At 41.8% G+C, this 21,756-nt stretch overlaps 2 protein-coding genes and 1 long non-coding RNA gene across 8 annotated transcripts in view; 2 read left to right on the top strand and 1 right to left on the bottom strand.

Moving 5' to 3' along the window:
- Positions 1–589, top strand: part of LOC118369413 (protein FAM13A-like) — a 52,971-nt gene extending 52,382 nt beyond the window's left edge. For all 3 annotated transcript variants that reach the window (XM_052498650.1, XM_052498649.1, XM_035753788.2), the window contains one exon: positions 395–589. In XM_052498650.1, coding sequence (XP_052354610.1) covers positions 395–518 — 124 coding nt within the window. In that variant the 3' untranslated portion in view covers positions 519–589. The remainder of the gene's footprint in view (positions 1–394) is intronic.
- Positions 20–20,744, bottom strand: LOC118369784 (phytanoyl-CoA hydroxylase-interacting protein-like). 3 transcript variants are annotated; one of them, XM_035754477.2, is made up of 5 exons: positions 20,285–20,744; positions 6,540–6,736; positions 4,648–4,822; positions 4,390–4,507; positions 20–2,897 (listed from the first exon to the last, which is right to left on the bottom strand). In XM_035754477.2, exons 1-5 carry the CDS (start codon positions 20,388–20,390, stop codon positions 2,351–2,353), a joined length of 1,143 nt encoding a protein of 380 aa, XP_035610370.2. In that variant the 5' UTR covers positions 20,391–20,744; the 3' UTR covers positions 20–2,350. The 3 variants fall into 3 exon arrangements, with proteins under 3 accessions (XP_035610370.2, XP_035610371.2, XP_035610372.2); XM_035754478.2 differs by lacking the exon at positions 20,285–20,744 and adding an exon at positions 9,779–9,907; XM_035754479.2 differs by lacking the exon at positions 20,285–20,744 and adding an exon at positions 9,018–9,157.
- LOC118369786 (uncharacterized) lies at positions 6,743–11,494 on the top strand. Of its 2 annotated transcripts, none has more exons than XR_008095142.1 (2): positions 6,743–8,690; positions 9,794–11,494. It is a non-coding gene; the product is annotated as an uncharacterized LOC118369786 (long non-coding RNA). The 2 variants fall into 2 exon arrangements; XR_008095141.1 differs by lacking the exon at positions 6,743–8,690 and adding an exon at positions 9,142–9,269.
- Positions 20,745–21,756: the final 1,012 nt, after the last annotated feature.

Here is a 21,756-nt window from a genome sequence, read left to right as displayed (position 1 = left end):
TAAGACTCGTTACACTTCACTGTTTGCTTTTCCTTTAATTTTCTTTTAATAAACTGGAACATTTGGTTTTCATAGTTCAACAACACCTTGTGAAAAATAAAATAAAACATCCACCAGAAGAATTCAGCAGAATCACAACAGCGTGATGCACATTTACTGACGTTAATACGACACAAAGAAGTACTTGAGAGACGGAGAGATAGAAACAACTGCTCTGAACTATACACATATTTTGTACATGTAGCGGTTTTTGAAAGTAAAATAAAATGTTCCGATTACAATACTTACTGTACAAAGTTATCTGAATAAGGCAACACAGGGACTATACCAGTAATGAAAGCTGCAGCTTATCTGAAATGTTAAGTTAGTATTTTTCTCTTCCTCGTCTTTAAAGGGCTGCCCAGAAAGAGGACCATGGGCCCATGGCAGAGGAGTACTGCGAGTACAAGAACTTAAAAGCTAAACTCCGTTTGCTGGAAGTCCTGCTCAGTAAACGGGATACTCCGAAGACTGTTTGAGCCTCCTTCACAGTGGGACTTATTTTGAAACAGTTTTTTTTGGCTCACTTTATTGGATAATTTTTTTTCCAGAACAAATTTCAAAGTGAGATACCGGTACTTCTGGTCATGTTTCATGCGATGCTTACATGGTGATGCACTTTAAATGACTTTGATGTTGACTGACTCTCACTTTGGTTAAGAGTGATGGCAAGATGATGCAAGAATTGCTGGGCCACATCCAGCTATTTTTAGTCCCTTAACAAGTCCTTTGTTATTCATGACAAATTATACTTTTTTCTGCAACTGATGTAGCGAGTGTAACACTTTCATTTTAAGGAAAAAAGAGAACAAATATATATCACGGTTAATGTTAGATAAATGTTATTTTATGCTATTCTAAGCTATTTTATGGCACTTTATTGTTACTTGCATTTTGTTCTTGCCAAACTAATGTCGATATAACAGGTACGTAACGTGGTCTACTACGTTAAAATGCTGCTCTTTGAAAAGTGCAATCTTGGCAAGGGGGATATGTCATCCGAATACACAATCCGACAATCCTGTAGAATGTTTGTGCATGTCAATCCGTTTTTAGTCCCACATTGTACTATGATATGTTAAATAGTTCATTGTTGATATGATGAATTGTGGCAATTCAAGTTATACATTAACCTTGGAAAAAAAATAACTTGTGAATGTTGGCATAGTGCAAGTTACTCAAATCTGTGTTTTCTCCTTTTTGTGTTTTTCATTCAAAAATGCAATTGTTTACTAGAATCAGAGCTCTTGACATTGTGCACTTCTGGTTTATATGTGTATATATCAGTAAAAAATAAATATTTTTTCACATTACTTTACTAAACACAGTTTATGGGTTCTTTATAACTAGAATAAATCAAACGTAACATTGCAGACGGGTAGCTATGGTAGAGTGAGACGTCACCGCCACATAACATTGCAGAAGGGTAGCTATGGTAGAGGAACTGACAGACTCAGTTTTCAAAGTCATGCTGTACATACTGCATCATGCTCTTAATGGTTACCAAGTAGTTCAACTTGATCTCCGAGTTAATATGCTTTTAGTGGCTGTTGCATTAGTATTGTTATTCTACAGCAAGTTGTCCTTTTGTGTTACCTTTGGGATAAAGATGATGACACTGCAGCTCTAAATTAGTACCAGTCTCTGCCGATAGAGGGAGGAGTAACTTAGATCTGTCGGATCTGAACCATTCGAACGCCTTCCAGGAGAGATGGGAAAACAGGAACACAACCATCTGTCTACCTGGACTGAAGTGAACAACAGAACATTTGAAGAGGTCAACGGGAGAAGGAGACGTTTGAAAAACAACAGAAGAGAAAATCAATGATAAAAGCTGTGTGAATACATGCACGGAACAATGTTTGGTTAGAACATTTAAAGGGATCAGTCAGTGTTAACTAGCGGTTTGGATGATGCTGACCAAGGCTTGTTAGGATCAGTCAGTGTTAACTAGCGGTTTGGATGATGCTGACCAAGGCTTGTTAGGATCCCACACTTCAGCTGTAGATCTTTCAGTTGGGGCTCCTCCCTCTTTTGCATGGTTTCTCTTCTGATCGGGACGGCGGGAGGGATGAACAGAATGCCACACTTTTGGGAGGGTGGTTCCTATGAGGTTGAAAAGGAAAATGGATGATGTGTGTGTGCGTATATGGACTGGGAATTCTAGCACCCTACCCTGTTGTTAAATGTCTTTCACAGTCTGGGTCCCTCTCCTGCAATGTTCTTCTTTTGGGAGGGTGGTCCTTTGAGGATATAGGTTGGGGTTGCGTGTGTGTACGTGTGTGTAGCACAGGTGCAGTCCAGTCTCCCACTAGCGTCCCACGCTGATGTTGCAGGTCTTGCAGCTGGGGTCCTTCTTGGCGTTGACGGTAGACAGGCTCATGAGCTGGTGCCCGCTGATCTCAGCCACCGTGCCCAACACCAGGTCTACGGGCTCTGTGTAGATCACCTCCAGGATCACATCCTGGGCGTGCCGGAAAACCAGTGCCCCGTCGCCCGCCTCCTCGTCCACCGTGCAAGTCAGGAAGTGGTTGTCGGTGATGTCGAGTGCTTGCAGCTTTGCCTTACAGAAGTCATCGCCGGGCGAGCCCTGTGGGGCCAGCACTAGGATGACGTAGTGGTAGGCCGTGTACATGCAGTAGAAGTCCCCGAAGTAGAGGTTAGTCTTGGGGTTGAACAGGGTCTCAGCCTGGATTTCAAAGCGTGTGCGGCCGTAGGGGGAATCCTGGGGGGGCTTGCCTGTGTTGAACTCTGTGTTGCAGCTGAAGTAGAGGCCCTTCAGCTTCCCGCTGATAGGTGAGCCATGACTTCCACTGTTGTCCTTCACTGCTGGCAGCATGTGGTTCCCATGGACCTCCCTGGAGAGGAGACATGGACAACTGTCTGAGTAATCACTATACTATAGCTTATTACAATAAATGTATCATTGATACAACCAGGGATTTGGGTAGCAGCTGAATCCTACTGAAAGCTTGTCAATGTGTCTCTTGACAACGCAAACATCCTATTCAGAAAGGATGCATTTCAGAAACAATGAGTAAAAAGACTGATCTAATCAATTTCATCTAGTTAATCTACTATAAAAATGATTTGCTCCTCAGTTTTCTCACTGGCAAACAGTGAGTTCTAGACAGAACTCAGACTAAAAAAACTGACAGATAGATTGTATTCGGCAAGATCTCTGGATGCCAACAAATGAATAGCAGAAACTTGAAAGCACCTTGTGAGGTTTAAATTGGCAGTCAGATATCCTATGAAGCAAATCTGAGCTCCAAAGGCTTCAATTATTGGCGTAATTACATTGCTAACACTTTAAAGGTTGCCATTATAACCATAATTGTCTCTTTGTCATGGTAACTATATAATTATTAAGGTCCCATTCGGGTCATCATAGGAAAGGCCTCATTTTACTGTCCTTGGGTGTATTGTCCACGAGATGAAGCCGTTTCTGTGTAGTTTTTCACCATGTTACACCACAGAGAAATGAAAATAAGAGAAGATAAAACTAAAGAACAGAAAGTGCTCTTATCCCCCAAGAAGAAAAAAATACAAAATCGGTTAACACATCAGCAAACAACTAAAAATACACCAGACTTCTCTCCTCTCTGTCTCTCTCCTCTCTCACACTCTGTTCCTCTCTCTTTCCCCCTTTTCCATCTTGCTTTCCAGTCAGGTGCTTGATACACACTCAGCTTCCTCTTTCATCAGAATATACTTTAAAAGGCTTTGTATCCAGCAATTAAAGCTGCTACGTTTTGAGACTTTGGTCCAACGCATGCAGTCATTGGGGAAGTCATTTGTTTCAGCAAACATATGCACAAATGGGAACCAAAAAAATTATACCTAGCTTGTGCAAGCTGCTGTTATATAAAATAGTAATTCAGAGGTTTCCTGACCATGGTACACTTCTAGTTCCAAATGCAGAAAATCCTATAGGTAAACAAATATCCGGAATGGCTGTTTTACCCAAATATAATCTGCTAACCCAGATACTTAACTTTTTGAATGATGCAATGTAAGCAGAGTTTTTTTTGTGGATTGGAGGCAGTTTTTTGCAATAATACCTTTCTGTTGAGCTTAGACTAACTCCCCCAATACAGAACTAGACCTACACATGCACAGCCTATACTATCTGAGTATAGGCTGTGATGGTAACACCAAGCCAGACCATCTGGACCACTGCCTTTGAGCTTTGAGAAAATACATTTTCAGTTACAAGGGAAGAAGGTACAGCAAAGGGTCATGTATTACGTGATTTCCCCGTATGAACCTGTTTTTACATACTGAATCATGACGTCAGAATAAAACTGTGCTGGCTGTTAGGGCAGCTGTGCAGACGTTCGTACGTACCTGGCCTGGTCAAAGTACTCTTTGTTTTGATTCCTGTAGAACACAGAGAAGCGCAGCATCCTGCCTGCGATGACCTCAGCCTTTTCCAGCAGCTGGGTTAGATGCACCGTGGAATAATCTGGAAACAGGGGTTAGGATTAGCCATTAATGAGAGAATACAGCATGTAGGCCTATATCAAATAAAGATAGAAGGTTTTAGGGATAGGCCAAAAAATAAATACTTTGTTTCCCCTGTCCCTCTTCTGCCCCCTGCCTTACCGGCGGTGGTGAAGTCGATGATCTCGCTCCACTCTGACACGGCGTAGTCTCCATCACTCTGTTTGGAGGCAGTCTGGACGGCCACGGTGTACTCCGTACGCGGGCTGAGGAACCAGTGACCCCTCACCGTCATGGGCAGAGGCACTGCCTTCGCCACCAGTTTGGTGGGGACATCCTGGACAGGGACACCGGCAGACAGAGCTTAAACTCAACATACACAAAGTTTACAACTCTACATACAAAACACAAACTCTGAATAAACACATTATTCACCGTTCAGCTGCAAAAGCAACATATCAGTAGTGGCCTCCTCACTATTGATACAGTATATTTTAATGCCACGCACAGACCAAAACACTAAATCAGCATAAATACAATGCTTAGTGTTAAAGGCCCAGTGCAGTCAAAAACATGAATTTTCTATGTTTTATATATATTTCCACACTATTAGGTTGGAATAATAGTGTGAAAATTATGATATTACCCTTTTACTGTAAGAGCTGTTTGAAAAGACCACCTGAAATGCCTGCCTGTTTTTGTGAGATAAAGTTTTGGCCTGTCTGGTGACATCACCAGGTGGTAAATTAGTTAATAGACGAATAAGAAAGAGTTCCAAACCTCTCTGCCAATAACAGCTAGTTTTCAGTTTTCCCCTCAGTCAGACCACGCCCAGACAGTTCCAGAACAATTCTTGCTTGAGAAATTGCTCTTTGCTATGAAGCTATTTTTGTTTATTTTTGACCATTTTAATTGAAAACAATCACAATAAGGTACTTCATTGTTACCGAGAAATTATTTGATATTGAGGGAAAAAAATGGCTGAATTTGACCTTTAAGCTGCATGAACGACATGTATAGACTCCTGTGGCGTTCCCCTTCCCCCATCTCCTCAATATTGATTTAATGTATGCCATGGAGCCTAGTACTTCCTGTCTATATGCATTAGCAGGACATAGATTGGGCCCGCCCTGCAATATTACACCAGCCTTGTGTAGCGACAACAGCAGTACATTAATGCACAACATTAGCCCTGCGTGCTGTAATGAAAATAAATGCATTCTATCTATGTATATTCACACAGAGAATGGGAAGAAAACCACTTCCTTTGGGGGGAGGCTTTTATGTTCACTCCACCCAGAATGTGAATGGGAGACTGATGAAATAGATCTGCAAAAATTTTACATTAGATGCATTAGATTAAAGGCTGAAAAAGCAGCCATATTTGTGCAATTAGTCTCTGCTAGCGCTGTGTGATATCATTCATGCTCAGGGCTTAATCTGTTAGAATACAAAAGGTTCCCTAGTGTTAGAGTGTGGGAGTGTCAGTTCTGCTTCTGAGCTCTGGTAAAAGGTTATCTACCCTTTGTTTACATTTCGATTCGAGTAATTTAGCAGATGCTCTTATCCAAAGCGACTTAAGACGATTCATCTTAAAATAGCAAGTACATTGTCCCACTTTAAAGGAGCTATCAGCAAAGTCAGAGATAACAAGCTGGAAAAAAGTAAAGTGCGATTGTTAGTTAAGCAAAAAAATAGTGTGGTGGGGGTGATGAATTATTTAAGATATACTCATTACGCCTGTTACACTACTTGTTTGGGGTATAAAGGTTACAATGTGGCTACATACTGGTTTGTGTTATAGCTCAAACTAAACAACTGGCCTTATCATGTAGAAATTATTTTATAGACAACTTCAGGCTCTAGGGAGTTTTTTCTAGCATCTGTTCTTCTGCATTGCTTGCTCTTTGGGGGTTTAGGCTGGGTATCTTAATAACTTTGTGCCCACTGCTGATGTGAAAAGGGCTTTATAAAATACATTTGATTGTATTATAAACTGCGTGTTCTTCCTTTGAAATAGCCTAGTTGTTGTTGTGTGCGTGTTAATAGTTTACCTTGTGTTTGAACTTGTTGGAGTTCTTGTTCTCTTTCTTGTTGAGATCGATGAAGTAGTGAGTGATACGTTCCTTGACTCGGGGCTCCATGTCCCAGCAAATCTTGAAGGAGTCACATGTGATGTTGCTGATCTTGATGTTCTGAGGGACAGGAAGCTCCTCCATCTCTACGATGCCGCTGTCCTGGGATTTATTGCCTGTGGCACAGGGACAAAGGGATTGGTTGGGCTTTAATGCTTAAGGAGATGAGAAATGTCTCAATGATATTTGACAATTTAGAGAACTACTGACGTTTTATTTTATTTGAGACATCTAATACATAAGAGGGGGCCTACAAACCCCTACAGGGAACACTTCCACCACTCGGCCGCCTTTACCGAAGAGCGGGAGCTCCACCATGTATCTGTTGTCATGGCAACGCTGCAATCCCCTCAGATTACAAGCACATACGGTATTAAATATTTCAAACGCTGATGATTATAGTGACTCAACCCAACACAGATGGATCTCTTAATAAAGCCTCGCTTTTCTCTTTCATGGAGGACATTTTTCTTTTGTCACACACAAAGAAAATGAAAGTAGATAGAAGATTGCTCTGATAAGCCTTTTGTTCAGGGTTTGTCAGACCATTTTCCTCTGTATCTAGTCCAATACTCCCTATTTTGAACAGGTGTGTGTAGCAAGGACAAATTCACAATTTCCTCACTAAATGCATGTTTAGACACCTTTTGGTGCTACATAATGTCTACGTGTTAATGAAAATGTCATAACACACACACAAAGACGCACAGGAATACAAATAGCCTTATACACCAAAAGTGAATAAGAGCTTTGTAACATGGCCATGAGAATCCACTACACACTAAAACACCTACTCAAGGCATGGCAACTATTTGTTTTCTGTGCAAGCTCTGAATACAGGAACTAAATACAGGAGCAAGAATGTGGAATTCTGGGGTAATGCATCAATTATCAATGGGAAAAGAAGCAGACCATGGAACGCCTATCTCAGACCATGAGTTTTGAGGCGAAGTGATAATTGAGTAACTCCACAAATTGGTTCATATGGAGTTTTTAAAAACATAAACCATATCATTCATACTGAGGTGATTAAACTAGGCATACAAAAATGGGTTTCTGTCAAGGGGCATTTTTCAAAACAGGTCTTTTACTCTGTGCTAAACAAACTTCTATAACCGCTAGGATATCTGCAAACACTGAACACTGGTTTGAGAAAATTAAGTGTTGGCCAACAGCAAAGCACAGAGTAAAACCCAACCAGATTTTGGATGGCTGTTTAGCACCCATCCCACACAGCCCAAGCCACTGTGCCAGAATGCTGATTTAGCTATTCAGCTGTTTACACTAATCCCACCTCATTAACCTGCAAATAGGCATACTAGAGGAATTACACTGACACTGGCATGGTACTACGACTGTGATAACGGTTGTCTCCCATAGCTATCTTAAAATGAATGCACTAACTGTAAGTCACTCTGAATAAGGGTGTCTGCTAAATGACAAAAATGTCAAATGTAAGCCTGGCTAATGCTGTCAATGTTTGCCCACATAACAGCATTACAAACTGCTTTCGTTAGCCTATGGCGATCTAATCACACAGAATTAGGTCTAGGCCTACTATGACTAAACTGTGATAATGCTGTGCTAAATTACTCAAAAGGTGTGGCAAATTATGTCCAACTAAAGGGACACACACAGCTCTGTAAAATATTATACCTTTGTTTCTAAAGAAGCTGATACCAGTAGGTAGGTACTTGCTGAGCAATATTGAATGATTGTACATTTACTAAACTAAATGGGTACCAACTAGTCAACCAGTGAATTACGTAGGCTATATCCTCCTGACAAATAGGCCTAAATGCATGATCCTTTTGATGTGATCCATCTTCACAGTCTGTGGAGGTTCTTTACTTTGTCTGGCCCTCTCCCCTGAGAAAGAGGGATAAATGGAAGCAGGAGGAGAGGGTCAGGTGATGATGAGATTAAAGACCTCCTCATTGCACAGAGAAGGTCTAACAGACAGACCGTGTTTGACGCAGCAGCTCCTTCTGCCTTCCTCTCCAAAAAGCCCTCCTGTGGGGCTGCAGTCTGCTCAGTCCTGGACCTAGATTCACCACACCAAAGCTACTGGTAACTAACCGTTCTGTGACTACACTATTACAGTCCAACAGAACGCCACTCATTATAAACAGCCTCTAGAAATGTAAACACAATTCAACCCATGTAATCCCACTCGGCCTAGAATATCATAATCCCAGTCAATGTAAAGGTGAGTCCATTGGTTTAATTCAAATGAAAATGTACAGCTAGGTATAGGCTTTACAATTTGCAGGATATGCCCATCCCCCAACATGGAAATGTGATGAATTTCGTATGAACATTTGTCCTCCAAGCTATGACAGTCAGCTAGCTAGCTAGAATGCAAGAACAATAATCTAATCTTCAATCCTATTTTACCTGTTTCCACACAAACCAATGAAGCAATGCAGGCGGCAGGCCAAGCCAAGTTGGGCAGCTAGCTAGCTATCTGCTCCAGTCCGGATGTAAGGAAATTAACATACGAAATAACTACCCAGCAGCATTTACACGTACTAGCTAGTTTGCAGGGTCCCACTAACGGACTAAACTTTCATCGTTTTACCTCTATATGTAAAAATGTAGCAAGGTCGAGCTTGTTAGCTAGCCATGTGCGATCAAAGCAGGGCACGGGTAGGCCTACTAAAAATAGTTAAAGTAACAAATGTGCTATTTACGTTTGTCAGAAGTGCAGTAATTTACCCCGCAGCTAGCAAGGTTGTGGCATGAAATAAATTGAGCTAACAAAACAAATGACTCAAATCAAAAAAGGGAAAGACAGAGAGCTGGACCTCCAAAGTCGACTGTATGAGACTACTTTTTAAAGACATTGATAAACAGTTCCAGCATACTTTTAGGCTGGGTATCTGTAAAGCACGTTGTGACAACCACTGATGTAAAAAGGGTTTTATGAAATATATTTGGCTGATTGACTTTGGGGCAGCGAGGGAACAGCTGCTGCGATCTGTAGTTGGGGCACCTAATCCATAGCTAGCTAGCTAAAGTAGTTAAGAAAATGTACATGTAGGTCTATATAAAATACGTTTTGTGTATGTTTGTATTGTGATCAGCAGCATGCTCCGTCTATACATCAGGTAGAGAGGCATTACTCGTATAATTCCCATCTTCCCTGTGTCTCTCACTCTCTGTCTGATCAGGGGCAGTATGTATTTCCTGTCGCCTCCTCATGCCACTGGCCACCAGTCACACTACTTGGCGCTGTTGGATACCCAAGACCCTGCCTCCCTGCTGCTGTGGGTCATCAGCCTCCTGAAGAGAGAGGATAAATCATGGTGAGAGCACATCTGTCAAATAATACACAACAGTAATTTCTAATTTCCTGTCTTTTCCTGTTGCTTAGTATCGGAATTTTTCTACATTTCAGGTTTGATTGAAAAAGTGAAAAACAGCAACATCCATCCATAGAATGAAGGTGGAGCAACAGTGGTGGGTAGTGCTCTAATGGCAGAAAGGGAGATACCTAGTCAGTTGTACAACTGAAATGTGTCTTCCGCATTTAACCCAACAGAATCAGAGAGGAAGAGAGCGGCAGGTGCAACCATCCCTTGGTTCTGCTGATCCCACCAAGTTCCACTACTGTGAAGAACTGTGTTCACTATTCATCTGAAAAGGTTTGCTCAATTATGTTTGAATTGATGTTTATATATAAAAAAATAAGTGAATAAATATTTCTAAATCCCAAAACATAACTATTATACGGTGTGGTTATACAGTGGGGAGAACAAGTATTTGATTACGCTGCCGATTTTCCTACTTACAAAGCATGTAGGTCTGTAATTATCATAGGTACACTTCAACTGTGAGAGACAGAATCTAAAACAAAAATCCTGAAAAATCACATTGTATGATTTTTAAGTAATTCATTTGCATTTTATTGCATGACATAAGTATTTGATACATCAGAAAAGCAGAACTTAATATTTGGTACAGAAACCGTTGTTTTCAATTAGAGATCATACGTTTCCTGTAGTTCTTGACCAGGTTTGCACACACTGCAGCAGGGATTTTGGCCCACTCCTCCATACAGACCTTCTCCAGATCCTTCAGGTTTCAGGCTGTCGCTGGGCAATACAGACTTTCAGCTCCCTCTAAAGATGTTCTATTGGGTTCAGGTCTGGAGACTGGCTAGGCCACTCCAGGACCTTGAGATGCTTCTTACGGAGCCACTCCTTACTTGCCCTGGCTGGATCATCCTCTGGATCATCCAGATGGTCATTGGCAAACTTCAGACGGGCCTGGACATGTGCTGGCTTGAGCAGGGGGACCTTGTGTGCACTGAAGGATTTGAATCCATGAAGGCGTAGTGTGTTACTAATGGTTTTCTTTGAGACTGTGGTCCCAGCTCTCTTCAGGTCATTAATCAGGTCCTGTCGTTTAGTTCTGGGCTGATCCCTCACCTTCCTCATGATCATTGATGCACCATGAGGTAAGATCATGCATGGAGCCCCAGACCGAGGGTGATTGACCGTCATCTTGAACTTCTTCCATTTTCTAATAATTGCACCAACAGTTGTTGCTTTCTCACCAAGCTGCTTGCCTAATGGCCTGTAGCCCAGCCTTGTGCAGGTCTACAACTTTATCCCTGATGTCCTTACACAGCTGTCTGGTCTTAGCCATTGTGTAGAGGATGGAGTCTGTTTGATTGAGTGTGTGGACAGGTGTCTTTTATACAGGTAACGAGTTCAAACAGGCGCAGTTACTACAGGTAATGAGTGGAGAACATGAGGTCTTCTTAAAGAAAAATTAACAGGTCTGTGAGAGCCAGAATTCTTACTGGTTGGTAGGTGATCAAATACTTATGTCATGCAATAAAATGCAAATTAATTACTTCAAAATCATACAAATGTGATTTTCTGGATTTTTGTTTTAGATTCCGTCTCTCACAGTTGAAGTGTACTTATGATAAAAATTACAGACCTCTACATGCTTTGTAAGTGGGAAAACCTGCAAAATCGGCAGTGTATCAAATACTTGTTCTCCAAACTGTAGGTAACCACACCGTGACTACAACTAAGTAACTAAGTCTTTGACCACACTACGCTGTTACTTTGGTGAGTAAAAACTCATCCTACCTACCCTTTAATGTTCTAATAAAACATAGTCGAGCAGTACCTAATTGATTCAACATTCATTATTTTGTTATCATTTTACTATACTGTATAAATGATAGAACGCTTGTCTTGCGTTGATGGAGCTGTCGGCCTGTTTGGCCCAGGCCTTGTGGTACTGTATCTGCGTCAGGCAGGACTGCTGTAGTTGAGAATTATAGGTGTTCTCCCAAGCTAACCTAGTGTGATGGTGATCCTAGCCTGAGGCCTAGAACTAGCTGGCTCCCATAATTAACATCAAGCAATGGTCACAGACAATTTGTGTTTAAGGCCTGTTCCGTTCGACAGGCTTGGAGGTCATTGGAATCAATATGCCTATTAGGTAATGGAGGCTGTGACGTAGCCTCTCAGATGGACAGGTTGCCTCCCACAATGTATTAATGTTCCAGCATACACCCTAGGTCTGGAATTTCCCAAACTAGCCCTGACTGCCAGACTAATGGTGAGCTCACATAGTAAGCATAATGATGTTCAGTGTTGGGGCATTAAAAAGGCATTTACCAATGCAGCATAACTCAGACAGCTCAATAGCTCATCAAACCCAAGAGAAAGGAAGCCGTGGAAAAGAGAATTATGCCTGGTGGGGAGACAAGGAGCGACATAGTGTATACATTATTTCAATTTCTGAAATGGCATGCAATATATTGGTCCATCATTTCAGAGGATTATAAATGAGTCTTGTCATACTGAAGGCTCTAAGCCAGCCAGCTGTCTGGTCTGTGAAGACACAGCTCACAGTTATGTCACCAGCAGATTGCAAGCTTATTCACACAATCCCAGAGGTGCAGCAAGGTGTTTATCACTTTGCCACATTTTGAAATAGAAACATTGGCATGATGCAGGTCTCAATGAAATCCGCATTGCCGTCTTTATGCAGTAGCTTTCAGAATAGAATCTGTCTGCTCTGTAAATAAGACAGAGGTTTGTAAATAAATACATGAACATTGGTATAGCAGGTTGCATTTAATTCATTTAATCTATGGCTCACAATCTCATCAGTTCCATGGAAGGCCAGGAAGCATGGCCAAGAATCACAGTTTGCTGAAAATGTGTCCTTTACTTTAAGCTTGTCAAATGAAACTAATTGAGTACTGCCCTTTAATTTGAGCGATTATGGTGAAGTTAAACAAAATCAACAATCAATACCAACCCACTTAACATACAGTGGGGAGAACAAGTATTCACCTACCAACCAGTAAGAATTCTGGCTCTCACAGCCCTCCTGTTCTCCACTCATTACCTGTATTAACTGCACATGTTTGAACTCGTTACCTGTATAAAAGACACCTGTCCACACACTCAATCAAACAGACTCCAACCTCTCCACAATGGCCAAGACCAGAGAGGATGTAAGGACATCAGGGATAAAATTGTAGACCTGCACAAGGCTGGGATGGACTACAGGACAATAGGCCAGCAGCTTGGTGAGAAGGCAACAACTGTTGGCACAATTATTAGAAAATGGAAGAAGTTCAAGATGACAGTCAATCACCCTCGGTCTGGGGCTCCATGCAAGATCTTACCTCGTGGTGCATCAATGATCATGAGGAAGGTGAGGGATCAGCCCAGAACTACACGACAGGACCTGGTCAATGACTTGAAGAGAGCTGGGACCACAGTCTCAAAGAAAACCATTAGTAACACACTCCGCCTTCATGGATTCAAATCCTGCAGTGCACGCAAGGTCCCCCTGCTCAAGACAGCGAATGTCCAGGCCTGTCTGAAGTTTGCCAATGACCATCTTGATCCAGAGGAGGAATGGGAGAAGGTCATGTGGTCTGATGAGACAGAAATATAGCTTTTTGGTCTAAACTCCACTCGCTGTGTTTGGAGGAAGAAGAAGGATGAGTACAACCCCAAGAACACCATCCCAACCGTGAAGCATGGAGGTGGGAACATCATTCTGTGGGGATGCTTTTCTGAAAAGGGGACAGGACGACTGCACCGTATTGAGGGGATGATGGATGGGGCCATGTATCGTGAGATCTTGGCCAACAACCTCCTTCCCTCAGTAAGAGCATTGAAGATGGGTCGTGGCTGGGTCTTCCAGCATGACAACGACCCGAAACACACAGCCAGGGCAACTAAGGAGTGACTCCGTAAGAAGCATCTCAAGGTCCTGGAGTGGCCTAGCCCTGTCTCCAGACCTGAACCCAATAGAAAATCTTTGGAGGGAGCTGAAAGTCCGTATTGCCCATTGACAGCCCCAAAACCTGAAGGATCTGGAGAAGGTCTGTATGGAGGAGTGGGCCAAAATCCCTGCTGCAGTGTGTGCAAACCTGGTCAAGAACTACATGAAACGTATGATCTCTGTAATTGCAAACAAAGGTTTTCTGTACCAAATATTAAGTTCTGCTTTTCTGATGTATCAAATACTTATATCATGCAATAAAATGCAAATTAATTACTTAAAAATCATACAGTGATTTTCTGGATTTTTGTTTTAGATTCCGTCTCTCACAGTTGAAGTGTACCTATGATTTAAAAAAATCCAGACCTCTACATGCTTTGTAAGTGGGAAAATGAATCTCTCAACTGGGGCCTTGAAACTGAGATACTCCTTTTGGTTCCCAGAACAGTGTTCTGGGCATCCTGACAATTGGTCTGAGAAGGATGTCACAGTCACCTAGACAAACCAAGATAGAATGAGAGGAGATGCTGTGTACAATTCAATGCTATTTCTTCAAACAACAACACTTTCCCTCACAGTATCAAATACATCAAACACGTGTTTGCCATCTGTTTGAAGCTATTCCATTCGCTCCATTCCAGCCATTATTATGAGCCGTCCTCCCCTCAGCAGCATCCACTGCTATGAAGTCAAAGTCAAAGCATTATAGGTGGTTGTAAATCCGGAGGTAATGTCTAAACAGACCATTTATTTTTGGTTCATTCTCACGCAGACTCCAACACAACACTATAAACACCAAGTACGATTCAGTGCAAGACTTTCAAAATACACTGGCAAGATAGCACAGGCTGACAGTGAAAGCGATAACATCCTACTAGAAGCGAAACACAAAGTTCTGTTCATATGGCTCCATACAGATACTGTGTGTAACGCATTACTCCAATCAAATCACAGGATAATTGAGCAACAAAAGAAAACAATCAAATAGGAATAAAAACAGAAAACAATGAGTAAGAATGCAGAGTGAATGACTACATTTCTTTTTAAATTATAATAATTCAGCTCTAAATATACCCAGCTGTTCTAGCAAATTCATTAAATCCAAAAGGCCTCTTAGGGGAGGATGAAGAGGTGAGTCATTGTGTTTAATTTACATAGAATTAGCATGTTTAACCAGAGTGAGAGGAAATTATGTTAAATCCCTCAACAGAATACTTTGGCGTAAAAATCTATATTTTATGGAACTGTTTACATAGCATTGTTGATATACGTCATTTATAATTTTTATCAAGACCCTTTAACCTAAATAACTATTTCAATTCCAACATAATTTTGCCCCTCAACTAGGTTACACAATCTGTTCACAGCAAAGGGTTAAATCCCCAGAGAGCTGGAAGTGCAGTGTCTGGTCTGGATGAGGTGGAGAGCAGCAGCAGTGTAATAAGCCCCATTTACACCTAGTGCTAACATGCTTTCTTTGTCCTGATCTTGTGCACATTCTGATTGTGCCCACATTTTGATACAGGTGTAGATGATTAAAATACACATTGTGTACCTCCGGAGGTAGTCAGGCACTGATTGTATCTGGATATCAATCAAGTGTAAACAGATCTTGATAGTCAAACCATTTAAATTATCATTATACCGGCCCCTAAAATAATTGCCAGGTAGCACCATTGACTTATGGCATCAATAAAATATACATATTACATTAATATTATTCTGAAATAATATCAGTCAAATAATTTGCATACAGGACGGTACCAGGAAATCTGGCCACAATGTGGACGGATAAGAGACACATTTTAACATTGACTAACTTTGTTCGGATTGAGCAGATCACAAAACCCACATTTTAGTGCAATGTGTAAACAAGGCTACTGCCAGACACGTCATGGGGCAACTGTCCACACAAAATATGTGCTCTCATGCCTGCTTACTCAGATGAGTTGTCAGAGTGCCAGGACAATAAATCATAACAAATCTTTATTCTGATTTGTAAACACCACTGGTATGGTATCAAGAGTATGACTCCATTTCCCCTTTCAGTTCCTGGATTTATCTCTTAAAGGTTTCTCCATGGTTTCCACTGGCTTTTAGGGGATTTGAGTCTAAGCCTCTTGTTTGGTGTTTTTAGTATATTTTAGAAAAACAAATGGCATCAGGCCGGAGATAATGTTTGGTAATATTGGGCTCTTGGGGAGGGGTCTTATAGCTGCTGTTCATTTCATTTAGTTGGTGCTGCTGAAAGACAGATGGTAGGCTCAACTCACACGTACACAGCCAGTGTCTGACAGTGAGGCTAGCTATGATGGTGTCACAGCTGGAATGGGGGGATGGCGGTTGGGAGGTCTCTTAGAGAACAGACACAGCTACTTGGTTAAGTTAAGGTCACCCATCCATCATGGTAACTTACTGAATTGGTGACCACTGGACATAGACGGAATACATTTATATTGAGATTAGACCTGGTTGGCACACATTTGATTTAGTAGACAAGTGGGCCTGAATTTCTTATACAGCATTCAAAATGGATGTTTGGCTTTTTAACAATATATAACGGCTCCTTCTGATGGTGATGTCAGTTCCAGTTATTTTGTTTCTCTATGCAGTTCTCAGAGCTCCTCTTGAGACAGAGGGGAAAGGCTCAGTTACGTGTGCCTTCTCACATACACTACATTGCCAAAAGTATGTGGACGCCTGCTCGTTGAACATCTCATTCCAAAATCATGGAGTTGGTCCCCCCCCTCCCCCCTTTTCTGCTATAACAACCTCCACTCATCTGGGAAGGCTTTCCATTAGATGTTGGAACATTGCTGCAGGGACTTGCTTCCATTCAGCCACAAGAGCGTTAGTGAGGTCGGGCACTGATGTTGGGTGATTAGGCCTGGCTCACAGTCTGCGTTCCTATTCATCACAAAGGTGTTCGATGGGGTTGAGGTCAGGGCTCTGTGCAGGTCAGTCAAGTTCTTCCACAACGATCTCGACAAACCATTTCTGTATTGACCTCGCTTTGTGCACAAAGGCATTGTCATGCTGAAACAGGAAAGGGCCTTCCCAAAACTGTTGCCACAAAGTGGAAGCACAGAATCATCTAGAATATCATTGTATGCTGTAGCGTTAAGATTTCCCTTCACTGGAGCTAAGGGGCCTAGCCCAAACCATGAAAAACAGCCCCAGACCATTATTCCTCCTCCACCAAACTTTACAGTTGGCACTATACATTTGGGCAGGTAGCGTTCTCCTGGCATTTGCCAAACCCATATTCCTAAGTTTGACTGCCAGATAGTGAAGCGTGATTCATCACTCCAAAGAACGTGTTTCCACTGCTCCAGAGTCCAATGGCGGTGAGTTTTACACCACTCCAGCCGACGCTTGGCATTGCGCATGATGATCTTAGGCTTGTGTGCGGCTGCTCGGCCATGGAAACCCATTTCATGAAGCTCCCGATGAACAGTTCTTGACATGACGTTGCCTCCAGAGGAAGTTTGGAACTCGTTAGCGAGTGTTGCAACTGAGGACAGAAGATTTTTTACACACTACGCGCCTCAGCACTCTGCTGTCCCGTTCTGTGAGCTTGTGTGGCCTAACACTTCGCGGCTAAGCCATTGTTGCTCCTAGACGTTTCCACTTCACCATAACAGCACTTACAGTTGCCAGAGGCAGCTCTAGCAGGGCAGAAATTTGATTAACTGACATGTTGGAAAGGTGGCATCCTATGATGGTACTACGTTGAAGGCCACTGAGCTCTTCAGTAAGGCCATTCTACTGCCAATGTTTGTCTATGGAGATTGTATGGCTGTGTGCTCGATCTTATTCACCTGTCAGCAATGGGTGTGGCTGAAATAGCAGAATAGCGGAATCCACTAACTTGAAGGGGTATATATAAATAGTATATATATATATATATATATATATATATATATATATATATATATATATATATATATTTGGGATTCCTCACGTTTGTGTTGACGATTAAATATTGATCATATACTGGATAATTTGATAGGTTTGCAGCACTAAAATAAATATGAAATGTAATGTTTTATAAATACATTGGGGAACATTTCCAAGAGAACTGAATGTATTGTATTTTTAGACAGCAAACCGTTCGTAAAAGCTTGGGCACAGTCCCTACATTTGAATAAGCCTAAGGAAATGACAGGAAAACACAACCTTGAAGATTTAAAATGATACTAACCCATCAAAACAACTTGCTTCAAGCTTTAGTCTGTCAAAGCAGAATAAACTACATGTGATGTTGAGGTATAAGACCTCAAAGCTGTCAGTGGTGTTAATGAGAATGCTTTTTCAGGAGATCATCCTGTCCTACACCTGATTTATTCTAAAACCATGGTTTAAACTGCTTTCATGTTTATATTGTTTGTCTAGTAGGTATGGTTTTATTGGTATCATGGCATTGGCCCTATTATCAATGACCCTGGATCAGAGATATTGAAATCTACATGGAAATAGGAGTGTTGAAAAACACAAACCCATGATGCTGATGTAGGCTATATCAAGCATCATCAAAGCCAGTGAAGAATTAGTCTGTCTTGGGAAAAGAGCTTCATACTAAAATTACAATGTTGTGTAACGGATGCAGACGCCTGATTATAACCCTGTCATTTCCCCTCAGGATCTGTAAAGTAATGACAGAGATTGTTGTGCTATTGTACTATAAACAATGGGCAGCTCAAGGACACTTAGCCACTATTTACCCAGTATTGCCTGACAAATAGGAGAGTGCTTGTTTGCTGCAGAGGGGCCAATACAGTACAAAGAACAGAGCTGGCACCAACAACTACGTACCTCAGAAGGTCCAGCGTTTACCATGACTAAAATTACAGCTTTTAAATCAGACCAGAGTTGTATAAGAGGATATCAACTGCATCCCACTAAGCAGCAGATGAGATAATGAACCAGTCCAAAGGATGCTGGCAGGGTCTAACTGTCCTGCTTGTGTGGTCTTGTGAAGACCACCATTGACTACACAGGCCCTAGACAACACCCCCCTATGTACAAATCAAAAGCTCAGTTTAAGATGCTCACTACCAACATCTTTCTAAAAACACATCTTTAGTATTTCTGTGACTAGGCCATACCTTATAGTTGTCATGTTATTATTGTCTTGTAATGCAATGAATGCATTGAGTATGTGTCATCTAGCATATTATGGAACAAATGGATCTGACCATGTTCATTCTCACTCTGTTGTAAAATGATCTAAGGAATTAGAGTGAAGGGTGTGGATGCTCCATCTCTGTCTACACACTCCTGTCTATGGGTGCAGCCATCTTTGAGCCCAGTCTTCCAGTGATCATGACTTGCTATTTTTTCCATTCAAATCAGCCATGGTAGGATATAGGCCTACACTTAGAGAAACGTAGCCTAGGCTAGGCCTAGCAACAGCTGGCCTCCATCTGCATGTATTTCTCCAAATGATCTCAATGTTGCAAAAATAAAAATCCATCCTGGTAACATATAAGCCTAGTCGGCGTAGGTCCTAGGCTACATCATGCATTTGACATCCAGTATTGAAATGTTCACATATAATTGTCATATTAAGCTACAATTAATAGGCCTGGTATCGAAATGTGAACTTCAACAAAGCCTTTTAATGATCAGACCATAGTGTTTGAGCCATTGTAAAGCGATGCCTCTGTAGCATATGTAAATAGTTGTCTTCTCAACCAGCCGAATCATCAAATCATGTCGCTTTTCTTAGTCAGAGCCTGTTAAATAATGCAATTCAAAGCTATCCTTGTATTGGGCTTGTGGATGTGGTTTCTGAAATGAAAACAGCTCTAACTGTAGGCTACTTCAATATGGACGATATATTTGGAATTTTAAGCTTTGTTCAGAGCTGTTCCAGGCAAGAATATCCTTATCTTAGTCTCTACCCATTGGAACCTGTGTAAAAGCGCTTTGTCGAATGCTGTCCACGTCCATGGTTCTGAAATGGTGAAACCTCACCGTTGCGCCAAATTGCTTTCCTAGGATGTTTCTGATATGACCATTTCGTTTTGTTGTGAAAACCTAAATGCATAAGCTCCATAGATAGGGTAGGTTATGTGAATAAAAATATGTGCATTGACGCCCTCGGCTATGCCGCTGATGCAGCAGCGCACCGGTCTCCATCCAATCCAGATAAACTGTAAACATGCCCATATTGTTACATTTTCATCATAAAATAAGGGCCAAACAGAAGCGTCATGCACTTCTTGGACACCTATATAGATATTGTGGCACTACTATAGGTGGCTATCATCTTTCATGATCTGATGTCAGGGAATCTTCTAATGCACACAGAATGAAATTTGTGGAAAGGGATGGGGGTGATCATTGGAATTACAACGCCTAAACTACAATTATTTTGCGCTTACCCTCTCGCTCGCATAACTGTATCGCATCCAAGCTGAGGTTCTTGATCATGCCCTCACACGGACTCATCGGGCTAGTTAGGTTGTGTCCCAAGTTTGGAACCTCCATTTCTGCAACAGAGCTGGGATGCCTATCCTGGAATCGGTGGAATTTCGCTGATTTTTGCCGCAGGACTTGCCTTCCTTCACATTCGGTGAAGAAAGAGAGGGAGAGTGACCGGTTCCCAGCCTCTTTGCTCTCTCGCAGCTTCACTCTTCGGGGGAGGGGGGTTAAAAGCGCGTCAGCAAATCGTCACGAGCGCATAGCACACTGCCGATTTGACTCTGCAACGTGATAGGAATAAATACTACGAAGATATGCCAATCCTTTTAATGTTTGGCTATATATATTTTTTTCCAATTAACAGGTTCCACGCGCGCGCTATTTTCAATGAAAGCCACAAGTGATTCGCCTATTCAGCCGCAGGACAGTGGAACATAAATAGCGGATTAGGGGCGAGGGAGCAATTTCTAAGGGCTTTTATGTAACCAGATTACACCTTAAACCCCCTACGGTTAAAACGCAATTTAAATCTCTATACACATTCTTTATTTTGCGTTCCGTTTCTTCTAACGTCAGCCAAACGAGGTGGTCCATATATATATATATATATATCCTTATTTGGAGCTCTCTCCGCGACTCGCGCTCTCCACAGGAGCGCAGGTGCAAGTGGCCCATGCGTTAATGAAGCGGTAACGACCCCTCACCTATCATGACAAGAAGAATAATGTATTTTAAACAGCCGTGGCCCATCTCTGCCACAATCCTTTAGCCACGGGCCCTTTCTTGAGTCTAACGTGACACAGGCGGGATTTACAGGCAAACAGATGGCGTCATTCTAAATGTATGAAGACTACACATTATAAATGTATTGATCCATGTAATTGCCTTGCGATGATTAATAATGACCTAACAGTGGTCACTCCCTCTCTCTGTGTGTGTGTGTGTGTGTGTGTGTGTGTGTGTGTGTGTGTGTGTGTGTGTGTGTGTGTGTGTGTGTGTGTGTGTGTGTGTGTGTGGCAGTATCTCTACCCAGTCTATCAGTGGGCCACAGTGACAGCAACGCCCACTGAGCTGGCTATAATGACACAGTCGCTCCAGGTCACAACGTCAAGCGCTGCTACTGATGGTGCTTTTAATACAACTGTGAACTCGGAAAAATAGGAGGTCAAATCATGATAATTATTTTCAGGTCGGAAAGTCGGAGATCGTGAAATGGCGCGTTCAAAACAACGTGGAACTCGAACTTGGAAAATCAAAACGATTTTTCACAGTCGGCGTTAGTTTTTTTCGAGTTCCTAGGTTTCTTGAACGCACTGATCTCCGAGTTGCCAGTTGTTATGAACACCGCATGATTAGTAGCCTTCAAAACATGAGGGTCAAGGACAGTGGTGAAGTAAAACAAAATATGCTATTGGCAATATTATTAAAATTT

This window comes from Oncorhynchus keta, chromosome 36 (genome assembly GCF_023373465.1).
Source record: "Oncorhynchus keta strain PuntledgeMale-10-30-2019 chromosome 36, Oket_V2, whole genome shotgun sequence".
Lineage (NCBI taxonomy): Eukaryota > Metazoa > Chordata > Actinopteri > Salmoniformes > Salmonidae > Oncorhynchus > Oncorhynchus keta.
Note: the sequence above shows the minus strand (reverse complement) of the source record. Positions and strands in the feature narration are given on the sequence as shown.

Bases quoted from the DNA above. Each gene is read 5' to 3' on its own strand.
- LOC118369784 (XM_035754477.2), bottom strand. From the start codon at position 20,390: ATGGAGGTTCCAAACTTGGGACACAACCTAACTAGCCCGATGAGTCCG. The intron at 6,737-20,284 runs GTAAGCGCAAAA...CCTGTGCCACAG, and splicing joins ACAGTTATGCGAGCGAGAGG to GCAATAAATCCCAGGACAGC. The intron at 4,823-6,539 runs GTAAACTATTAA...GTCCCTGTCCAG, and splicing joins CCAACAAGTTCAAACACAAG to GATGTCCCCACCAAACTGGT.